Below are 20,640 nucleotides of genomic sequence, written 5' to 3'. Positions count from 1 at the left end.
AAACAAATATAGTTCAAACTTGATCGACGTAGTTCAAAGTTCGACTACAATAGTTCAAAATTTCAATTGAATTGTACCGAAAACCGTAAAAAGTTCAATTCTTATGTTAAAAAACAAGCAGTGAAAACAAGCATGAGGAAGAACAACTGCAAGCAATAAAAAATTCGTAGACTATGAAAGCTTTCCAGAAAAAAATTAGAAATATGAAAAAGCGTTTATAACCCCAAAATAGCAAAATCTATTAACTTTTTGAACAGTTAAACATAGCTGGCAGATTGCAAGAAAATAGCCGCAATAGCTTTGTAGATCTGTAGTCTCTAGCTGCCCTCAAAAAGTTTCCATTGGAGTGACACACACTCACTCAACATTATCTCTTTGAATCAAAGTAAATAAAAGTTAATTTCGGAGTGAGGAAGCTATTTTTGAGAGTGAGATAAGTCGCGTGCGACCAAAAATTTAAACATAACCGACTAACGTCGGGCGAATTGCTCTCAAACGACCGGCGAGCGGTTGGCTTCGTCAGTAGCTAGCCGCGGGGTTGCACCGGGGGGCTTATGGGGGGCAACACTGGGTTGGGGGGCAACAGCGCGGTGGGGGGCAATAGTGGGGTGGGGGGTCAACAGGGGGGGGGGGGGGGGGGAGGTGTCTCAACCTCTAAGATCCGCCCTTCACACTAAGTATAAGTATAAGTCTCCAAAACAGTTTGAGCTGAAACAGAGCTGGAAGGCTCTAAGAGCACTTAATGCCCGCTGGGCGCTACCTGTTTATCCCGTTTTTGAGGACGAAAAGTCAAAAGCGTCAGACGAAAAATTGGTCAAGCGAAAAATCGCATTAAAAAAAGACCACAGGACTAATATAATTGCTACAAACTTCGTTTGAGAGCAATTAATCACGCAAATCAACAAAAACACTCAAAAAAACTTTAAATGCTGATACGTTATAGCTTGACCTTATCTCATCGAGTTAAAGTCAAGAAAAGTCAGTTTCAGAGTGAGGAAGTCATTTTTGAGAGGTAACCTACGCGTGACACACAAATGAACAAAAAACTCGCTCTAATAAGAGTATAAAAGGACGTCGCGCAACCAATTCATTTGAAATTGCTTGAACGAATGAACAAAAAGCAGATTTAAATAAATTGCTACGTCATACGGTCGTAACAAAATTTTGACGCAATAAAAAACAGAAGGCCATTAAGAGGTCCAGACATCGCTTTGCAGCTATTAAAAAAACAACCAACTAAGATCGGGTAAACAACCGGCGAGCGTTAGTAGCCAGCTGGTGCTTAGTGATGCCAGCATTAGGGGATTCTGCGGAGTGGTGCTAAAGAGTTTTTGGTCTCAACTGTTTTTGGTCAACAGTTTTGGGGAATCACAAACTTTGAGATCAGCATAATTTGAGAGTTTCTCAGTCACTTAATGCCCTCCAGGCTTTACCTGTTTATCCCGTTTTCGAGTACGAAAAGTTAAAAAGGTCAGACATAAAATTGCTCAAGCTAAAAATCGCAATAAAAAAGACCTCAGGATTAATGTAATTGCTAGAATGAGGAAGCCATTTATGAGAGTAAGGTAAGTCACGTGTTACCAAAAACTTAATCACGCGAATGAACAAAAAAACTCTCGGAACTTAGAGCGAAAAATTCAATTGAAATTGCATGAACGAATGAACAAAGCAGATTTGAAGTGATTGTGACGTCATATGGTCGTAACAAAAATCCTGTTGTTGAAATAAAAATCCTGTTTTCTCTCTCAGAACGATTTTCTAGTTCAGCTACTTTATTTGTTCAGCAGATTAAAGTAAAAGCTTGTTTTGAAGTGCGACATGCTTAACCATGCTGATCAGTTTGAGAGCAACTGATGATTAAATTGACAGATATGAAAAGAACGCTCACAATAAAACCAAAAATTTATTCAAACATCTACTCACTCTATTGAACTTGTTTAAAAAATTTCATATTGAAACCAGTTACCTTTTCGTCCAACTTCCTATTTCGGTGTGACAAAAATCACCAATTGAAACTCATTCAGAAAATTCTTTAAAACTATGTTTTCTGCCCCTGGTATCGGGGACAAAAGCTTAGCCAAACACAAGACTAAAGTAGTTAAACGTCCAGCTGAATTGCATTAAAAAATTACACTGCAAAACCAGTTGCTTCTTTCGTCCGACTTCGGTTTTCGGCGTGCCAAAAATCGCTAACTGAAAATCAATCTAAAATGCATTAACTATTGATACAAAAACAATTTCTTTTGGTTATATCGGGGACAGAAACTTGGGACTTAAGGAGCTAGAAAATTGGGGTGGGAACAAAAAGCCCCCTTTGTGGCCTATACGCCAGAAGGGCGGGTGAGGGTATCCAAAATTTACGTCTCCTGGTGAGTTTCGGTGAATCCATACTTAAAGACTACTAAGGTTCTAAGAGAAGTGCTCAGCAACTGGTCAGACAAAAGATCGGTAGTACGAAACCTGCATTTAAAAAGACCAGCTGGACTAACAGAATTGCTTAAATTTGTTTGAGGGCAATTTTAAAAAATTAGATCTCCGCTTCGAATCCTGCAAAACCAAAAGAAGGCAATAATAACTCCGATCAGCTATCACTATCGCAGCTATTAATTAAAGTTTCCGTGAGCTCACATAAGTAAAAATTACCATCAAAATCTGAAATATTTCTTCGCAAGGGCATTGCATTATAGGCTACATTATGGAAGCAGTTGCTCTTTTATCAAACGCTTGAATTTATTAGTCCAACTAAATTGGAGAATTTGATTCGGCATTTTATTTGAAATTATTACCAATGAGAAGCGTTGAAATGGAAGTAGACAATTCCAAGCCCGTAGAGAAAGGAAGTATTTTTCCAGTAGCTGGTCTCGTTTGAGCCGAAGTACTTTTGATAGGCAGAGAGGGCTTGTGGAAACCTTTCCAGTAAGAGTGAGTAGTGTCCCAATTTAAGGAAGATGTCACTGTCTATTTCGGCACTTTCCAGATCAGAGCCAATATAATTTCCAAGCTTGTCCTCGAGTTCACTGACCGCCTATAACAGAAACAATCAATGCCACACAAAAAACATAACCGATTAAGGTCAGGCAAATCGATCTACTGAAACATTGAGCGCGTGCGGTGAGAGATTCAGCTTATTGTAGAACAACTAAAATTTGCACAAAAGCAGAAAAATTGCAACAAACTTCATTTAAGAGAATTGATCAGCTGAGAAGCTTTAATTTTCGGGGTTTCAATCAAAAATTTTTTTACAGTGGCGAAGTACAACCAATCCCAATGCCCAGACACTAAAATCGACGGATATAAAGTGGCTACTATATTTTGGATACATATAATTTTTTATCGGGGCAAATAAATGGGGATATTTTTGGAAGCATAAGCACATTGGAAAAAAGTAGTATCACCTTTGAAACGTAGAATATAACAATATAGAGCTCATTTTTTTCTTAAACAACTGGATTTTTTCAAATCACAAAATTTGCTCCTGATGATAACGATTAGAAGCCAAACAAGGCGCATAAATTTCATTGGATGAGATAAAAAAAATGTTACATTCGATCTTTCTTATTCGAAACAATTCAGCAAATCATCAAAGTGCACAATAAGAAAACAATAATCAGGGTGGAGTCTTTCGGAATGCTCATGGCTTCCATCAAAAACCGAAACTTCCAATTTACCACAGCTGAGTAGTATAAAAAGCTGACTAGAACCACACCGGGGGGGGGGGACATTATGTATTAAGATAGGGAATGCAAAAATTGTCCCCCTAGGGGGGACACTTAGGGGGACATTTAACGCAAATTCGCAGTAAATGTCCCCCTAAGTGCCCCCCTAGGGGACAATTTCTGCATTCCCTATCTTAATACATAATGTCCCCCCCGTTGTGGTTCTGATCAGCTCCTATTTTTTTTTCTGAAAAAAAATTGTATTTCACAAAAATTTGTTGTTTTTGTCTCTAAAAGATGTGAACTAGTTTGAAACATGTTCTGTGAGTAAAAAAAGTAGTCGGACACCTTTTCCGAAAATTGAATTATTTGTCCCATCGCGGGACAATAACTTATAAAATTTTTAGAAAAATGGCGCCTTAAAAATTGTTCTTGATTTTTTGGCTTTAATCAATGTGAAATATTGTGAAACATGTTTTGTGAGTGAAAAAAAATGTCGGAAACACTTTTTTCGAAAAATGAAATTTTGATCCCATCGGGGGACAATAACTTATAAAACTTTTTGAAAAATGGCGCCTAAAAAATTGTTCTTGATTTTTTGGCTTTAATCAATGTGAAATATTGTGAAACATGTTTTGTGAGTGAAAAAAAATGTCGGAAACACTTTTTTCGAAAAATGAAATTTTGATCCCATAGGGGGACAATAACTTGTAATTTTTTTTGAAAAATGGGGTCTAAAAAATTTTTGTCAATTTTTTGGCTTTAATCAATGTGGAATATTGTGAAACATGTTTTGTGAGTGAAAAAAGTTGTCGGAAACACTTTTTTCGAAAAATGAAATTTTGGTCCTATAGGGGGACAATAACTTGTAAAATTTTTTCAAAAATGGGACCTAAAAAATTTTCCTTGATTTTTTGGCTTTAATCAATGTGAAATGTTGTGAAAAATGTTTTGTGAGTGAAAAAAGTTGTCTGAAACACTTTTTTCGAAAATCGAAATTTTGGTCCCATAGGGGGACAATAACTTGTAAAAATTTTTGCAAAATGGGGTCTAAAAAATTTTTGTCAATTTTTTGGCTTTAATCAATGTGAAATGTTATTAAAATGGGGTCCAATACTTTTCAACGCTATTTCACTTTTAATCAATATGAGAAGTTGTGAAACACGTTTGGTGTGATAAACAACAACATTCATCTTACCACCACACCCCAAACACTCCGCTAAACATCAGCCAATTACAATTACCACAAACATACACCACAATGCATGCATACTTACATACATATATACATACATACATACATACATTCATACATACATATATACGTACATACATACACGCATACATATATACATACATACATACATTCATACACATACATACCTAAATATACACATTGATAAAAAAACCAGAGTTGTACAAGGAAATAATTTTTCACGTAATTATGTGTACAATTATGGTCATAATCCCTTATGTCCATAAATGTACACATAAATGGGACAAAAACAAAAAAAATAATAACTAACCTGTTAGTAGATGTATAAAATCATTAATGATATATTGAGTAGAGAGTTATCGGATCATGCCCAAACATGTTCAGGGTCACAAAACTTTCCAAAATAAATTGACCAATCGGAGTGCTTGATTTATTATTCAAGTTGACAACCAATCAGAATTGAAAGATTTATAAACAAAAACTCTAAACGCTCACGTTCAGTAAACAGTAAATAATGAACACAATAGGAACAAAAGACATCAACCTCATTCATGAAAGTTTTATCACTGAGAGGTAACATAAATTTTACACACATATCTTATCGACAATTATATTTCGTAGCTGCTTGTTCTTTGTTAGATCCAGAAGTTGACGGAGAAATAGCACTTAAATTTAGACCCTATGGTGGTTTCATTGGAATTGATAATTCAAGACTAGATCCCTTATTGAAACGGAGCAAAGTGCTACGACTTCATGCTGCACTGCATGACGCCGCTGGATTTATAAAAGATTGCCGAAACAAAGGCCCTGGATATGTTTACGCTTTCCGTTACTCACCGGTAAACAATTGTCTCTTTGGACACCTGACAGGAATTTTATTTATTCTATCAGTGAAAATTTTTCATTCACAATTGTTTCGTGAATTGGAAGGTTAGAAAATTTTGGCAGCAAAACCACAAATATTATTGTCCTCGATCTCGAAGGTTTCAACCTCAAGTCACTTGGATTTATTATTAAAGAACTCAGTTTGTGTTCCAGTTACAATGATACAATATTTTTCAAACCGCCGCTTCAATTCGCTGATTTACCCGCACACGATAGACAAACTGTTATTTGGCTGACCAATAACCTACACGGTCTTGATTGGGACGAAGGTGATATACCTTACTGTGATTTGAAAACAATCTGTCTGAGTTTCAGTTTCCGATTCACACGGAAAAACTTTTTTGCCAAAGGCATTGAAAAGTGTGAGCTCCTCAGTAAGCTTTTACAAAAAACTGTTTATAATCTGGAAGATCTAAATTGCCCCCGAATCTCAGAGATAATATCAGAAGAACAAGTTCCCTCCTGTTATCATCATTCAAACTTTCGTTCAATAAACGATCAATTATCAAACCACTGCGCGGAACGTAAAGCAAGAATATTTTCACAGTGGACACAAAGTGATGCACAGAGAAGACACAGCAACTTTAACAACTTATCTGTCAGACAACTTGAAGATATTCACTTGCTTGACTCCACTTGACGATCAGCCGATTGTAATATTCAACAGAGTTCAGGATCCTTCCCCACCAATACAGAATAATTTTTCAAGTGATCAACAGAACCGAGCGAACTATCTCAACAACAAGCCAAACACAGCACAACAACCGCGTTACAACTCGCTTTATAGTGCAGCAGCAAAGCGTTATTTTGCAACCATTACTCTTTCTTCCGACGAGCTAGACAGCTTTAGGGCTTTCCTGCCCGTGATAGATAATTTCTATCACTTCCAACTGTACATAAAAAATAAACAGAGCTCGAGAACATCGGAATCAGTTCAATTATGGCTATGAACCAAACAAACCAGAAGCCTATGCAGTACCCCAAAGAGCAGCGAATCCCACGTTGGAAGCAATGGGCAGACAAAAAAGTTCCTCAATTTAGATTGAAAAAAACACCACCATAACGTGAGATATCACTTAATGAGATGCCGAATGAGTTGCGATTATATGTCTTGGAGCACCCCAAAGTTGAAAAAGTCTTCAATCAACCAGCGTTCGAGGAAAAGGACTCATCAACCGTTTGTTATAAACTAGAGATAAAAATTCATATTAAAGGTTTCAATTTGATCCCATCGGGGGACAATAACTTATAAAATTTTTTGAAAAATGGCGCCTAAAAAATTGTTCTTGATTTTTTGGCTTTAATCAATGTGAAATGTTGTGAAACATGTTTTGTGAGTGAAAAAAATGTCGGAAACACTTTTTTCGAAAAATGAAATTTTTGTTCCATAGGTGGACAATAACTTATAAAATTTTTTGAAAAATGGGGTCTAAAAAATTTTCTTTGATTTTTTGGCTTTAATCAATGTGAAATGTTGTGAAACATGTTTTGTGAGTGAAAAAAGTTGTCTGAAACACTTTTTACGAAAATCGAAATTTTGGTCCCATAGGGGGACAATAACTTATAAAATTTTTTGAAAAATGGGACCTAAAAAATTTTCCTTGATTTTTTGGCTTTAATCAATGTGAAATGTTGTGAAACATGTTTTGTGAGTGAAAAAAGTTGTCTGAAACACTTTTTTCGAAAATCGAAATTTTGGTCCCATAGGGGGACAATAACTTGTAAAATTTTTTGAAAAATGGGACCTAAAAAATTTTCCTTGATTTTTTGGCTTTAATCAATGTGAAATGTTGTGAAACATGTTTTGTGAGTGAAAAAAGTTGTCTGAAACACTTTTTTCGGAAATCGAAATTTTGGTCCCATAGGGGGACAATAACTTGTAAAATTTTTTGAAAAATGGGACCTAAAAAATTTTCCTTGATTTTTTGGCTTTAATCAATGTGAAATGTTGTGAAACATGTTTTGTGAGTGAAAAAAGTTGTCTGAAACACTTTTTTCGGAAATCGAAATTTTGGTCCCATAGGGGGACAATAACTTGTAAAAATTTTTGCAAAATGGGGTCTAAAAAATTTTTGTCAATTTTTTGGCTTTAATCAATGTGAAATGTTATTAAAATGGGGTCCAATACTTTTCAACGCTATTTCACTTTTAATCAATATGAGAAGTTGTGAAACACGTTTGGTGTGATAAACAACAACATTCATCTTACCACCACACCCCAAACACTCCGCTAAACATCAGCCAATTACAATTACCACAAACATACACCACAATGCATGCATACTTACATACATATATACATACATACATACATACATTCATACATACATATATACGTACATACATACACGCATACATATATACATACATACATACATTCATACACATACATACATAAATATACACATTGATAAAAAAAACCAGAGTTGTACAAGGAAATAATTTTTCACGTAATTATGTGTACAATTATGGTCATAATCCCTTATGTCCATAAATGTACACATAAATGGGACAAAAACAAAAAAAATAATAACTAACCTGTTAGTAGATGTATAAAATCATTAATGATATATTGAGTAGAGAGTTATCGGATCATGCCCAAACATGTTCAGGGTCACAAAACTTTCCAAAATAAATTGACCAATCGGAGTGCTTGATTTATTATTCAAGTTGAAAACCAATCAGAATTGAAAGATTTATAAACAAAAACTCTAAACGCTCACGTTCAGTAAACAGTAAATAATGAACACAATAGGAACAAAAGACATCAACCTCATTCATGAGAAAGTTTTATCACTGAGAGGTAACATAAATTTTACACACATATCTTATCGACAATTATATTTCGTAGCTGCTTGTTCTTTGTTAGATCCAGAAGTTGGACGGAGAAATAGCACTTAAATTTAGACCCTATGGTGGTTTCATTGGAATTGATAATTCAAGACTAGATCCCTTATTGAAACGGAGCAAAGTGCTACGACTTCATGCTGCACTGCATGACGCCGCTGGATTTATAAAAGATTGCCGAAACAAAGGCCCTGGATATGTTTACGCTTTCCGTTACTCACCAGTAAACAATTGTCTTTTTGCACACCTGACAGGAATTTTATTTATTCTATCAGTGAAAATTTTTCATTCACAATTGTTTCGTGAATTGGAAGGTTAGAAAATTTTGGCAGCAAAACCACAAATATTATTGTCCTCGATCTCGAAGGTTTCAACCTCAAGTCACTTGGATTTATTATTAAAGAACTCAGTTTGTGTTCCAGTTACAATGACACAATATTTTTCAAACCGCCGCTTAAATTCGCTGATTTACCCGCACACGATAGACAAACTGTTATTTGGCTGACCAATAACCTACATGGTCTTGATTGGGACGAAGGTGATATACCTTACTGTGATTTGAAAACAATCTGTCTGAGTTTCAGTTTCCGATTCACACGGAAAAACTTTTTTGCCAAAGGCATTGAAAAGTGTGAGCTCCTCAGTAAGCTTTTACAAAAAACTGTTTATAATCTGGAAGATCTAAATTGCCCCCGAATCTCAGAGATAATATCAGAAGAACAAGTTCCCTCCTGTTATCATCATTCAAACTTTCGTTCAATAAACGATCAATTATCAAACCACTGCGCGGAACGTAAAGCAAGAATATTTTCACAGTGGACACAAAGTGATGCACAGAGAAGACACAGCAACTTTAACAACTTATCTGTCAGACAACTTGAAGATATTCACTTGCTTGACTCCACTTGACGATCAGCCGATTGTAATATTCAACAGAGTTCAGGATCCTTCCCCACCAATACAGAATAATTTTTCAAGTGATCAACAGAACCGAGCGAACTATCTCAACAACAAGCCAAACACAGCACAACAACCGCGTTACAACTCGCTTTATAGTGCAGCAGCAAAGCGTTATTTTGCAACCATTACTCTTTCTTCCGACGAGCTAGACAGCTTTAGGGCTTTCCTGCCCGTGATAGATAATTTCTATCACTTCCAACTGTACATAAAAAATAAACAGAGCTCGAGAACATCGGAATCAGTTCAATTATGGCTATGAACCAAACAAACCAGAAGCCTATGCAGTACCCCAAAGAGCAGCGAATCCCACGTTGGAAGCAATGGGCAGACAAAAAAGTTCCTCAATTTAGATTGAAAAAAACACCACCATAACGTGAGATATCACTTAATGAGATGCCGAATGAGTTGCGATTATATGTCTTGGAGCACCCCGAAGTTGAAAAAGTCTTCAATCAACCATCGTTCGAGGAAAATGACTCATCAACCGTTTGTTATAAACTAGAGATAAAAATTCATATTAAAGGTTTCAATTTGTTTGAGTTCTGGTACATGAAACAGTTGCCCAGTAAATAATTCAAAAATTTAACATTTTATTTGATCCTTGTTTCAATTCACTTTTCAATTAATTATTTTTCTCCAATGAATCAAAGAGACGAGGCTGACGCCGGTATCAGTAATTTAGTCTTTGATGTGAACAACAAGGAGAGGCCCCCATGGCGTTGTTGTTCAAATTCAACAGTGCCAAGAACCGAAGTAATATTTTTTGTTCAAGTTAGTATCATTGTCTTAATGATCATTCTTTGCTTCTCTATGCTCTTTCTATTATCAGAAAGCTGTGAAGAGAAATCAATTTGGATTGCTCTCTTATCGAGTTTAGTTGGTTACATTTTACCTAATCCCAAACTATGAACAAAGTTATTCTTACACGTGACAGGGTATTCATGTCTATTGTAGGACCAAGTGGTTGTGGTAAAACAGAACTCTTGTTTCGGATGCTAAAAGGTTCGACCTTTTATCCACGTTTTGAGAAAATTTATTATTTTTACAAAGAGTTCCAACCACTTTTCAAAGATATGCAACAAGTTATACCAGGGATTGAGTTTCTAAAATACTCAGGCTTTGATATAGCAAAAAATCTATCACATTGTCTGCTTATCTATGACGATTCATGTGAAGAAATTTTCAACGATAAAGAATTTGTAAAAATAGCTACCTCAGGACTTCATCGCAAATTACATGTTATATACGTCAAGCATAATTTGTTCCATCAAAGCAAATGGTCCAGAACCATTGATCTGAATACAACACACATAATATTATTCAAGTCGCGTCGTGACATTCAACAAATTAAATATCTTGGAAAACAGTTGAATTGTCTCCAACTGATAAAAAGAAGCATACAAGCTAGCAACTGCGGAGCCCTTTGGACATTTTATTATTGATCTCGATCCCAAAACCAGTCAGGGTTTACGATTTGCGTCACATATTATTGGACCTAATCCTTCAATTTTTTACATTCCTTCGGAGGAAGCCGTTGTTACACCAATTACGAATGAAAAGGAAACATTTGCTTATGCTCAAGCAATGGGCAAATAGCACAAACAAGAACTCCAACATTGAATCCGAGTTACTTAAAGACGGCGACTTCATTTGGTTTCTGAGTGACTGTGTGATGAACGTACTCTCTGGAGTTGTTCCAGTCAATAAAAAAGAACTAAAAAAATTTGAAAAAACTGCGTCAACTTTCGAACAGGAAAGTAGGGAAAACTGAACGGTTAAAAATAATTCGATCTCCCTCGGGCAACAATCTCATTCAACTCATAGCATTACCCTGCATTGCATATCTAGAACAAAATGCATACTGAAGAGTTTGTGTTAATACCTAAACAGATGTATACAAGAGAACAACCTCATGTCTCTCAATTACTCAGCAACAAAAATATTCACAATCCAGCCAAGCAGATATCACTTCTCCAGAGAAACAAGTCACCATCTGCTCCTTCTGCCTCGCAACAGGATACAGAACAACAAACTGACGCTTCAGTGGATGATAGAAGTACAATAAACGAGTCTCTGGCGAATTCATTTACGACAGACAACATATCGACTATCAAAAAAGGAGTGCTGAATGATATTAGAATCTTGAAAGGGATAAAGTTTGAAAGAGCGAATACAATACTGGACATAATAGAGGAATCAGATTCTGTTTCCTTGGACTCATCAAAGAGATTGCTTATTAATGGTACAAATACAGAAGTTCTTGCTGCTACGTTTCTTTACAATCTACAGCAAACCACTTGCAAACTATCTTTCAAACAATTCAGTGTATTAACGCATCTCGATATTGGTTCGCATTTGACTTGTAACACATACGCCAAAAAGTTTCTAAATTTATCAGCTGAAGAGACTGCAATTTTTGGAATATGAGTCGGACAAAGAAGTTGCTTCAATATCCCAGCGAAAGAAAACAAAAGCTTCTGACAACGACCAGAGAAACTTTGAAGAGGCAGAAAAAGAAATCAAACCAACCAGCCCCTGGGAAAATTACTTCCTATCAAGTTAAACAGTTAGACAAATTGTACACTAAAGGCGGTGCTGCATTTGGTAGCATTGCAAACTTGAAGAAGGCTAGCGGTTTCACCAGAGACAAAATTGTTCGCTATCTTCAGTCGAAAGCCCCGTACACAAAATACAGACAATTCAGGAAAATTTTTCCCCGACTGAAAGCTGTTGCATATAGAATAAATGAAATCTGGTCTGTCGATGTTGCGTATATGGATAAAGTTGCCCAACACAACAACGGTGTAAAATACTTGTTAGTGGCTGTGGATGTTTTATCACGTTACTTACGAGTTCAACCAATGAAAGCTTTATGTGCAAAAGATGCTGTTGAAGCGTTCAAAAAAATGATCAAGAAGAAACAACCAGAAAAAGTATGGACAGACAAGGGATCAGAGTTCAAAGGAGATTTCAAAAAATTTTGTGAAAAGAAAGGAATTCATTTATATACAACAGAAAGCGAAACCAAGTCGGCATTTGCAGAGAGGAACATTCGATCGCTTAAAAACATCATTTACAAATATTTGGAAGAAAAGTGGACTTGGACATATATTGAAGATTTACCCAAGTTTGTAAATACTATAAACAGTCGTGTTAACCGGGTAACCCATTTAGCACCTAAAAAAGTTTTCAAAAAACATGAACCAATTTTAATATCATTAGCAATCAACACAACAAAGTACAAACCAAAATACGAAAAAGGAGACCTTGTTAGGATTGCAAAGCACGACGAAAAATTCAGAAAAGGTTATAAACAAAATTATACAGACGAAGTTTTTACGATATTCAAAATTGCTACCGTGAGTCCACCAACGTACAATCTTATAGATGCAAACAACGTTATAATTGAATGTAAATTTTATGAACCGGAATTAGTCGAAGTAAACGTGTTAGTTACTGCAGATAATTAAAGTGAATCCCGCCAAAGAATTCACAATCGACCTAATATCCAACGCATCAATGGAATAAAAGACAACTCGCATGATGAAAAAACTCATATTGGATAAAAATCACACAAAACTCTCAATAGACACCAAAGTGATTTTCCAGTTGATATAACCTGTGGCTCACAATTAATATTTGTCTACATAGACGTTATAGAATATCAAATTATTGGAGACGTGAGAGCTCCTGTAATTAAAATCATTGAGACTGAAAGGCGTTTCAGAAACGGCAGCATAAACACTGTTACATCCATTCATCACAAGACATTTACAATTCTGGATTACAAGCCCATACTTTCTAACAATATTCAGAACATTAAAGTGGAGTTGAGGAACGAAGCCGGAAAACTTATTCCATTTAATGGTACAGGAAAAGTGATAGTAGGCTTAAAGTTTCAAAAAATCAAGTGAAATGGAAGCTTACTACAGCAACCAAGCATCACAGTCAAAGCCACATTTCTCCGGTCATTATCGTCAAAGAGGAAGTGGCTTTGGAGCCATCGCAGCAGGTATTGGAAGAGTTGCTTTACCATTGGCAAGAAGAATTATATGGCCCGCTGCCAAAAGAATTGTCCGAGAGCTTTTAGTTCAGGGTGCACCTGAGTTGGTTGAAGTAGCAACGAAACGAAAGTCGGCAAAGCAGGCGTTGAAAAGCACGGTTGCAAAAACAGCCCGAAAACAATTTGGTGGTTTTCTCCATTCACGCATAACACGAGGTCGGCAAGTTATTAAATGTCGAAGACAACAATATGCTGAACCTCGAACCTACAAAAAACGTTCCACTAAAAAAATCAGTTCTCGAAAACCACAGCCAAGAAGAAGTCGACTGGATTTTTTCTCTCGAGTCAAAAATGCGAACTAATTTTGTAATACCTTCCGAAGCCACTCACAGTTCCTTGGATTTATTTGAAAAACCACCTTTGCTAGTCACCTTTGATTTTTCCTTGGAGAAAAATCGTCTACTGTGTACATTGACTCTGCAAGAAACGTATCCAAAAATGTTCTACCTATGAATGCTTACTAATGGATGAAGACCAAATTTATATGCATATTCAAAAGCGCAAACATCTCAAAACCTCGCAGCAGGTATTGGAGGAGTTGCTTTACCATTGGCAAGAAGAATTATATGGCCCGCTGCCAAAAGAATTGGCCGAGAGCTTTTAGTGCAGGGTGCACCTGAGTTGGTTGAAGTAGCAACGAAACGAAAGTCGGCAAAGCAGGCGTTGAAAAGCACGGTTGCAAAAACAGCCCGAAAACAATTTGGTGGTTTTCTCCATTCACGCATAACACGAGGTCGGCAAGTTATTAAACGTCGAAGTCAACAATATGCTAAACCTCGAACCTACAAAAAACGTTCCACTAAAAAAATCATTTCTCGAAAACCACAGCCAAGAAGAAGTCGACTGGATTTTTTCTCTCGAGTCAAAAATGCGAACTAATTTTGTAATACCTTCCGAAGCCACTCACAGTTCCTTGGATTTATTTGAAAAACCACCTTTGCTAGTCACCTTTGATCATTCATTTGAGCAAAAAACTGGACCACTTTATTCTCCCTCTGGATCATCGCTCGAATTCGAAGTTGTAGGCGATCGCAACAATTTCATAGATTTGCAGAAAATTTATTTGGAAGTAAAATGTCGAATACAAAATGCTGATGGAACTGATTTGCGATATACCGCAGGCGATGCAACCGCAACCGATGCTGCATATTTTGTCAACAATGTTCTACATTCACTGTTCGTCGATGTTGCGTATATGGATAAAGTTGCCCAACACAACAACGGTGTAAAATACTTGTTAGTGGCTGTGGATGTTTTATCACGTTACTTACGAGTTCAACCAATGAAAGCTTTATGTGCAAAAGATGCTGTTGAAGCGTTCAAAAAAATGATCAAGAAGAAACAACCAGAAAAAGTATGGACAGACAAGGGATCAGAGTTCAAAGGAGATTTCAAAAAATTTTGTGAAAAGAAAGGAATTCATTTATATACAACAGAAAGCGAAACCAAGTCGGCATTTGCAGAGAGGAACATTCGATCGCTTAAAAACATCATTTACAAATATTTGGAAGAAAAGTGGACTTGGACAAATATTGAAGATTTACCCAAGTTTGTAAATACTATAAACAGTCGTGTTAACCGGGTAACCCATTTAGCACCTAAAAAAGTTTTCAAAAAACATGAACCAATTTTAATATCATTAGCAATCAACACAACAAAGTACAAACCAAAATACGAAAAAGGAGACCTTGTTAGGATTGCAAAGCACGACGAAAAATTCAGAAAAGGTTATAAACAAAATTATACAGACGAAGTTTTTACGATATTCAAAATTGCTACCGTGAGTCCACCAACGTACAATCTTATAGATGCAAACAACGTTATAATTGAATGTAAATTTTATGAACCGGAATTAGTCGAAGTAAACGTGTTAGTTACTGCAGATAATTAAAGTGAATCCCGCCAAAGAATTCACAATCGACCTAATATCCAACGCATCAATGGAAGTTTTTGGTGAAAACACAATGGCAAAATTCCGTAACCAGTTATCTCAACCACTTATTTTGGATGGAGAATGGCAAGTAGCTTTATCTTCAATATCCTTCCCATCAAACATCAGCAACGTCATTTCAAACGGGTTAGTCGTTTATAAAAACTCGGGAGTGGAACTCGACGCCTCAAATAATCGCAGTGGACAACTCAGAAAAATTCGCAAAGGCATTTACAGTAGCTGGGATCAACTAATGGATGAAATCAGGCGAATTGCTCAGTTTAAACAATTTGATTTTACCTTTGACAAAATTACTCATAAACTGGTTTTACAATTCGGAGCGAATGAGGGTTTTTCATTTGAAAACGAAGAAGTTCCAAGTATTCTCGGCTTCAAGGGTATAAAAGACAACTCGCATGATGGATAAACTCATATTGGATAAAAATCACACAAAACTCTCAATAGACACCAAAGTGATTTTCCAGTTGATATAACCTGTGGCTCACAATTAATATTTGTCTACATAGACGTTATAGAATATCAAATTATTGGAGACGTGAGAGCTCCTGTAATTAAAATCATTGAGACTGAAAGGCGTTTCAGAAACGGCAGCATAAACACTGTTACATCCATTCATCACAAGACATTTACAATTCTGGATTACAAGCCCATACTTTCTAACAATATTCAGAACATTAAAGTGGAGTTGAGGAACGAAGCCGGAAAACTTATTCCATTTAATGGTACAGGAAGTGATAGTAGGCTTAAAGTTTCAAAAAATCAAGTGAAATGGAAGCTTACTACAGCAACCAAGCATCACAGTCAAAGCCACATTTCTCCGGTCATTATCGTCAAAGAGGAAGTGGCTTTGGAGCCCTCGCAGCAGGTATTGGAAGAGTTGCTTTACCATTGGCAAGAAAAATTATATGGCCCGCTGCCAAAAGAATTGTCCGAGAGCTTTTAGTTCAGGGTGCACCTGAGTTGGTTGAAGTAGCAACGAAACGAAAGTCGGCAAAGCAGGCGTTGAAAAGCACGGTTGCAAAAACAGCCCGAAAACAATTTGGTGGTTTTCTCCATTCACGCATAACACGAGGTCGGCAAGTTATTAAATGTCGAAGACAACAATATGCTGAACCTCGAACCTACAAAAAACGTTCCACTAAAAAAATCAGTTCTCGAAAACCACAGCCAAGAAGAAGTCGACTGGATTTTTTCTCTCGAGTCAAAAATGCGAACTAATTTTGTAATACCTTCCGAAGCCACTCACAGTTCCTTGGATTTATTTGAAAAACCACCTTTGCTAGTCACCTTTGATTTTTCCTTGGAGAAAAATCGTCTACTGTGTACATTGACTCTGCAAGAAACGTATCCAAAAATGTTCTACCTATGAATGCTTACTAATGGATGAAGACCAAATTTATATGCATATTCAAAAGCGCAAACATCTCAAAACCTCGCAGCAGGTATTGGAGGAGTTGCTTTACCATTGGCAAGAAGAATTATATGGCCCGCTGCCAAAAGAATTGGCCGAGAGCTTTTAGTGCAGGGTGCACCTGAGTTGGTTGAAGTAGCAACGAAACGAAAGTCGGCAAAGCAGGCGTTGAAAAGCACGGTTGCAAAAACAGCCCGAAAACAATTTGGTGGTTTTCTCCATTCACGCATAACACGAGGTCGGCAAGTTATTAAACGTCGAAGTCAACAATATGCTAAACCTCGAACCTACAAAAAACGTTCCACTAAAAAAATCATTTCTCGAAAACCACAGCCAAGAAGAAGTCGACTGGATTTTTTCTCTCGAGTCAAAAATGCGAACTAATTTTGTAATACCTTCCGAAGCCACTCACAGTTCCTTGGATTTATTTGAAAAACCACCTTTGCTAGTCACCTTTGATCATTCATTTGAGCAAAAAACTGGACCACTTTATTCTCCCTCTGGATCATCGCTCGAATTCGAAGTTGTAGGCGATCGCAACAATTTCATAGATTTGCAGAAAATTTATTTGGAAGTAAAATGTCGAATACAAAATGCTGATGGAACTGATTTGCGATATACCGCCGGCGATGCAACCGCAACCGATGCTGCATATTTTGTCAACAATGTTCTTCATTCACTGTTCGCCGACTGTACTGTTTCTGCAAATGGAATAAAAATTTCCTCAGCTAATGGACACTATGCTCATAAGTTTTATTGAAACAGAATTTTCACATGGAGCCGATGCAAAGAAAACTTGGTTAAAGTGTCAAGGTTACGAGTACGAACCGAACCCCGCTGGTATTGCTGCAGCTTCAAAGGATGCAAGGCAGGTAGCGGTGAGAGAATCGGAACAAATTACTTTATATGGAAAGCTCGCTGTTGATTTCTTTTCCTGTGAAAAACATCTAGTAAGTGGTGTTACCTTGAGACTTTCTTTCCGGAGATCGCAAGTTGATTTTAATACCATTAGTGAGACAGCGGCAAAAAATTACAAAGTTAAGATCGATGAAGCAAACTTATTTGTTAGAAAGATGACAGTGTCAGACAACGTTGTTGGAGCCATTGAAAAAACACTCCTAAAAACTCCAGAAATGTATCGCTACAATGAAGTAATAACAAAAACATTCCTCGCAACAGCAGGTCAACGCAGTTGGAAACATAAAGATATTTTAAAAAGAACCAATAAGGCGGCTGATTGTTGCATTGTGCAGGAGCAATGCATTCATTGGAACTAACAATATCAATCCCTACCACTATCAAAAGTTTGATTTGAGTGAAATTACGGTCTATCGAAACGGGTTCGCAACAGCTGGCACTCCGATGTTAACAAATGATAACAAGCGCCTGTATTACAATTCAATGAGTGCCCTAGCTTATGTTGAAAACGGTCATGGAATACCCCTAAGTGATTTTGCGCATCACTTTAAAATGGTCTTTGACTTAACTAGCACGCAAGAGGCGACACACGATTTTATTCATCCCGAGCTAACAAACTCGTCATTATCGGTTGAACTGAAATTTGATACTGGTTTGCCAAACAACATTGAAATTTTTTTCCTTGGAGAAAAATCGTCTACTGTGTACATTGACTCTGCAAGAAACGTATCCAAAAATGTTCTACCTATGAATGCTTACTAATGGATGAAGACCAAATTTATATGCATATTCAAAAGCGCAAACATCTCAAATTTAAATTTCGAGGTGTTTATGCGGCTGACAATTATCCCTTAAATTTACCAGTTAACAGTTTTTTAATTGTGAATGCATCGCGAGCTGATTCTATTGGTTCACATTGGGTGATGCTTGCGAAACGCTACGCATACCCCGTACTATACTTTGCAGATCCGTTAGCACTACCTCTGACTACCTATAAAGACATTTTCTCCCGCTTACAGCAATGTACTGATTTACATATGATAATGGATATTATGGAGCACAGAAGAGATATTCAGTCTCCCCTGCAATAAGCAGACTCGCAACTGTGTGGTTTATTTTGCATCTATATTGCTCATTATTTCTATAGCAGTAAGTTTCCATTTGTACCTGATGTAAATGAATTGCAATTGTTGGCATTTTTAAAACATATGGAGTGAAATTGAATTGATTGTTCTATCACAGCACTATTTTAGACAGTAGAATTTTTACAGAACTGAAAGTTTATTAATAAGTCTGAAGTCTCACGTACAAAACTTCCCTGCCCACGTAAAATTATATCCATAATCTGATAGAGAGAAGAAGAATGTTCATCAAGCCTAAGTTGACAAAAACGTTTTACAATCATATCGGGGATAGTAGAAGCACGTTTGCGAGAAGTGGTAGTAGTAATGGTTGAGAGTCTTTTCACAGGGTTAGGCAGATTAAGTTGTTTTTTAGTTTTGTTGGTTGAAACATGATTAAATTTTGACAAGTACTCCACAGCAACATGTAAGCGAGAGACAATAGCACCATGAGTAACAAAATTTTTCTCCGTAGGCAAAATAAGGATTTTAAAACAAGTCACAAGGCAAGGTATCGTCGCAGGAGCATACGAAGAAAAAACAATTTTATCTTTGGGACCTGTATCTTCAAAAATGAGATGCCAATGATTGGAACCAAACGAACAACCATCGATAACAGTCGAAGACGAATGATAACCGTACGCATAATTTTCTATTCCAGAATCTTGAGGTTTTGGTTCTGTGTCGCAAATAGTGTATTTGAATCGTTTTTGAAATTTTTTGAAGTATTCAGGACTGTTTTCGTACATAGCTTCAACCATAGTAAGAGACTAAACTGAGTGAGTAAATAGTGATATACCTCTATGAATTATTGGGTTTGAGTTGATAACATGGTGTAAACAAAATTTCAAGGTCGTTTGAAGACGAAAATTCTTTACATTGTTGTTATTTTTATTGCTTGTAAACAAATTCTGTCTAGACATTAAGTAAACAAACTATGGCTGTCTGGTTTTTCCGAAGCCCCGCAATTAAATCAAAGCTGTTGTTTTCCCGAAGTTCTACAATCTTTAACCTGGGTAAATTTTGGGTTGTTTTCATTGTTTTTCAAATAAATTTGGTCTAGACATAAAGTAAACAAATCAGGTTTGTTGAATTTGTGTACACAAATAATGGCTGTCGCAATTACCCGAAGTTTTTAAAACTTTGCTGTGATTGGGTGACGACTTGAATTTAAATCCAATTTTGTAACATAACTATTGGTTCCATTATTATGGCTTGTAAACAAAGTTTCCGAAGACATTAGGTAAATAAATTGAGTAAAATTATATCCATAATCTGATAGAGAGAAGAAGAATGTTCATCAAGCATTAGTTGACAAAAACGTTTTACAATCATATCGGGGATAGTAGAAGCACGTTTGCGAGAAGTGGTAGTAGTAATGGTTGAGAGTCTTTTCACAGGGTTAGGCAGATTAAGTTGTTTTTTAGTTTTGTTGGTTGAAACATGATTAAATTTTGACAAGTACTCCACAGCAACATGTAAGCGAGAGACAATAGCACCATGAGTAACAAAATTTTTCTCCGTAGGCAAAATAAGGATTTTAAAACAAGTCACAAGGCAAGGTATCGTCGCAGGAGCATACGAAGAAAAAACAATTTTATCTTTGGGACCT

At 36.5% G+C, this 20,640-nt stretch overlaps 1 protein-coding gene across 1 annotated transcript in view; it reads right to left on the bottom strand.

Annotated features, from left to right (window-relative positions):
• Nucleotides 1-20,640, bottom strand: part of LOC142339230 (histone demethylase UTY-like) — a 108,791-nt gene that overhangs the window by 80,780 nt on the left and 7,371 nt on the right. The window contains exon 3 of the mRNA XM_075389086.1: nucleotides 2,787-3,025. Coding sequence (XP_075245201.1) covers nucleotides 2,787-3,025 — 239 coding nt within the window. The remainder of the gene's footprint in view (nucleotides 1-2,786; nucleotides 3,026-20,640) is intronic.

The sequence above is a fragment of the Convolutriloba macropyga genome, chromosome 5 (genome assembly GCF_964194025.1).
Source record: "Convolutriloba macropyga chromosome 5, txConMacr16.3, whole genome shotgun sequence".
Lineage (NCBI taxonomy): Eukaryota > Metazoa > Xenacoelomorpha > Acoela > Convolutidae > Convolutriloba > Convolutriloba macropyga.
This window is presented reverse-complemented; position numbering and strand designations above follow the sequence as displayed.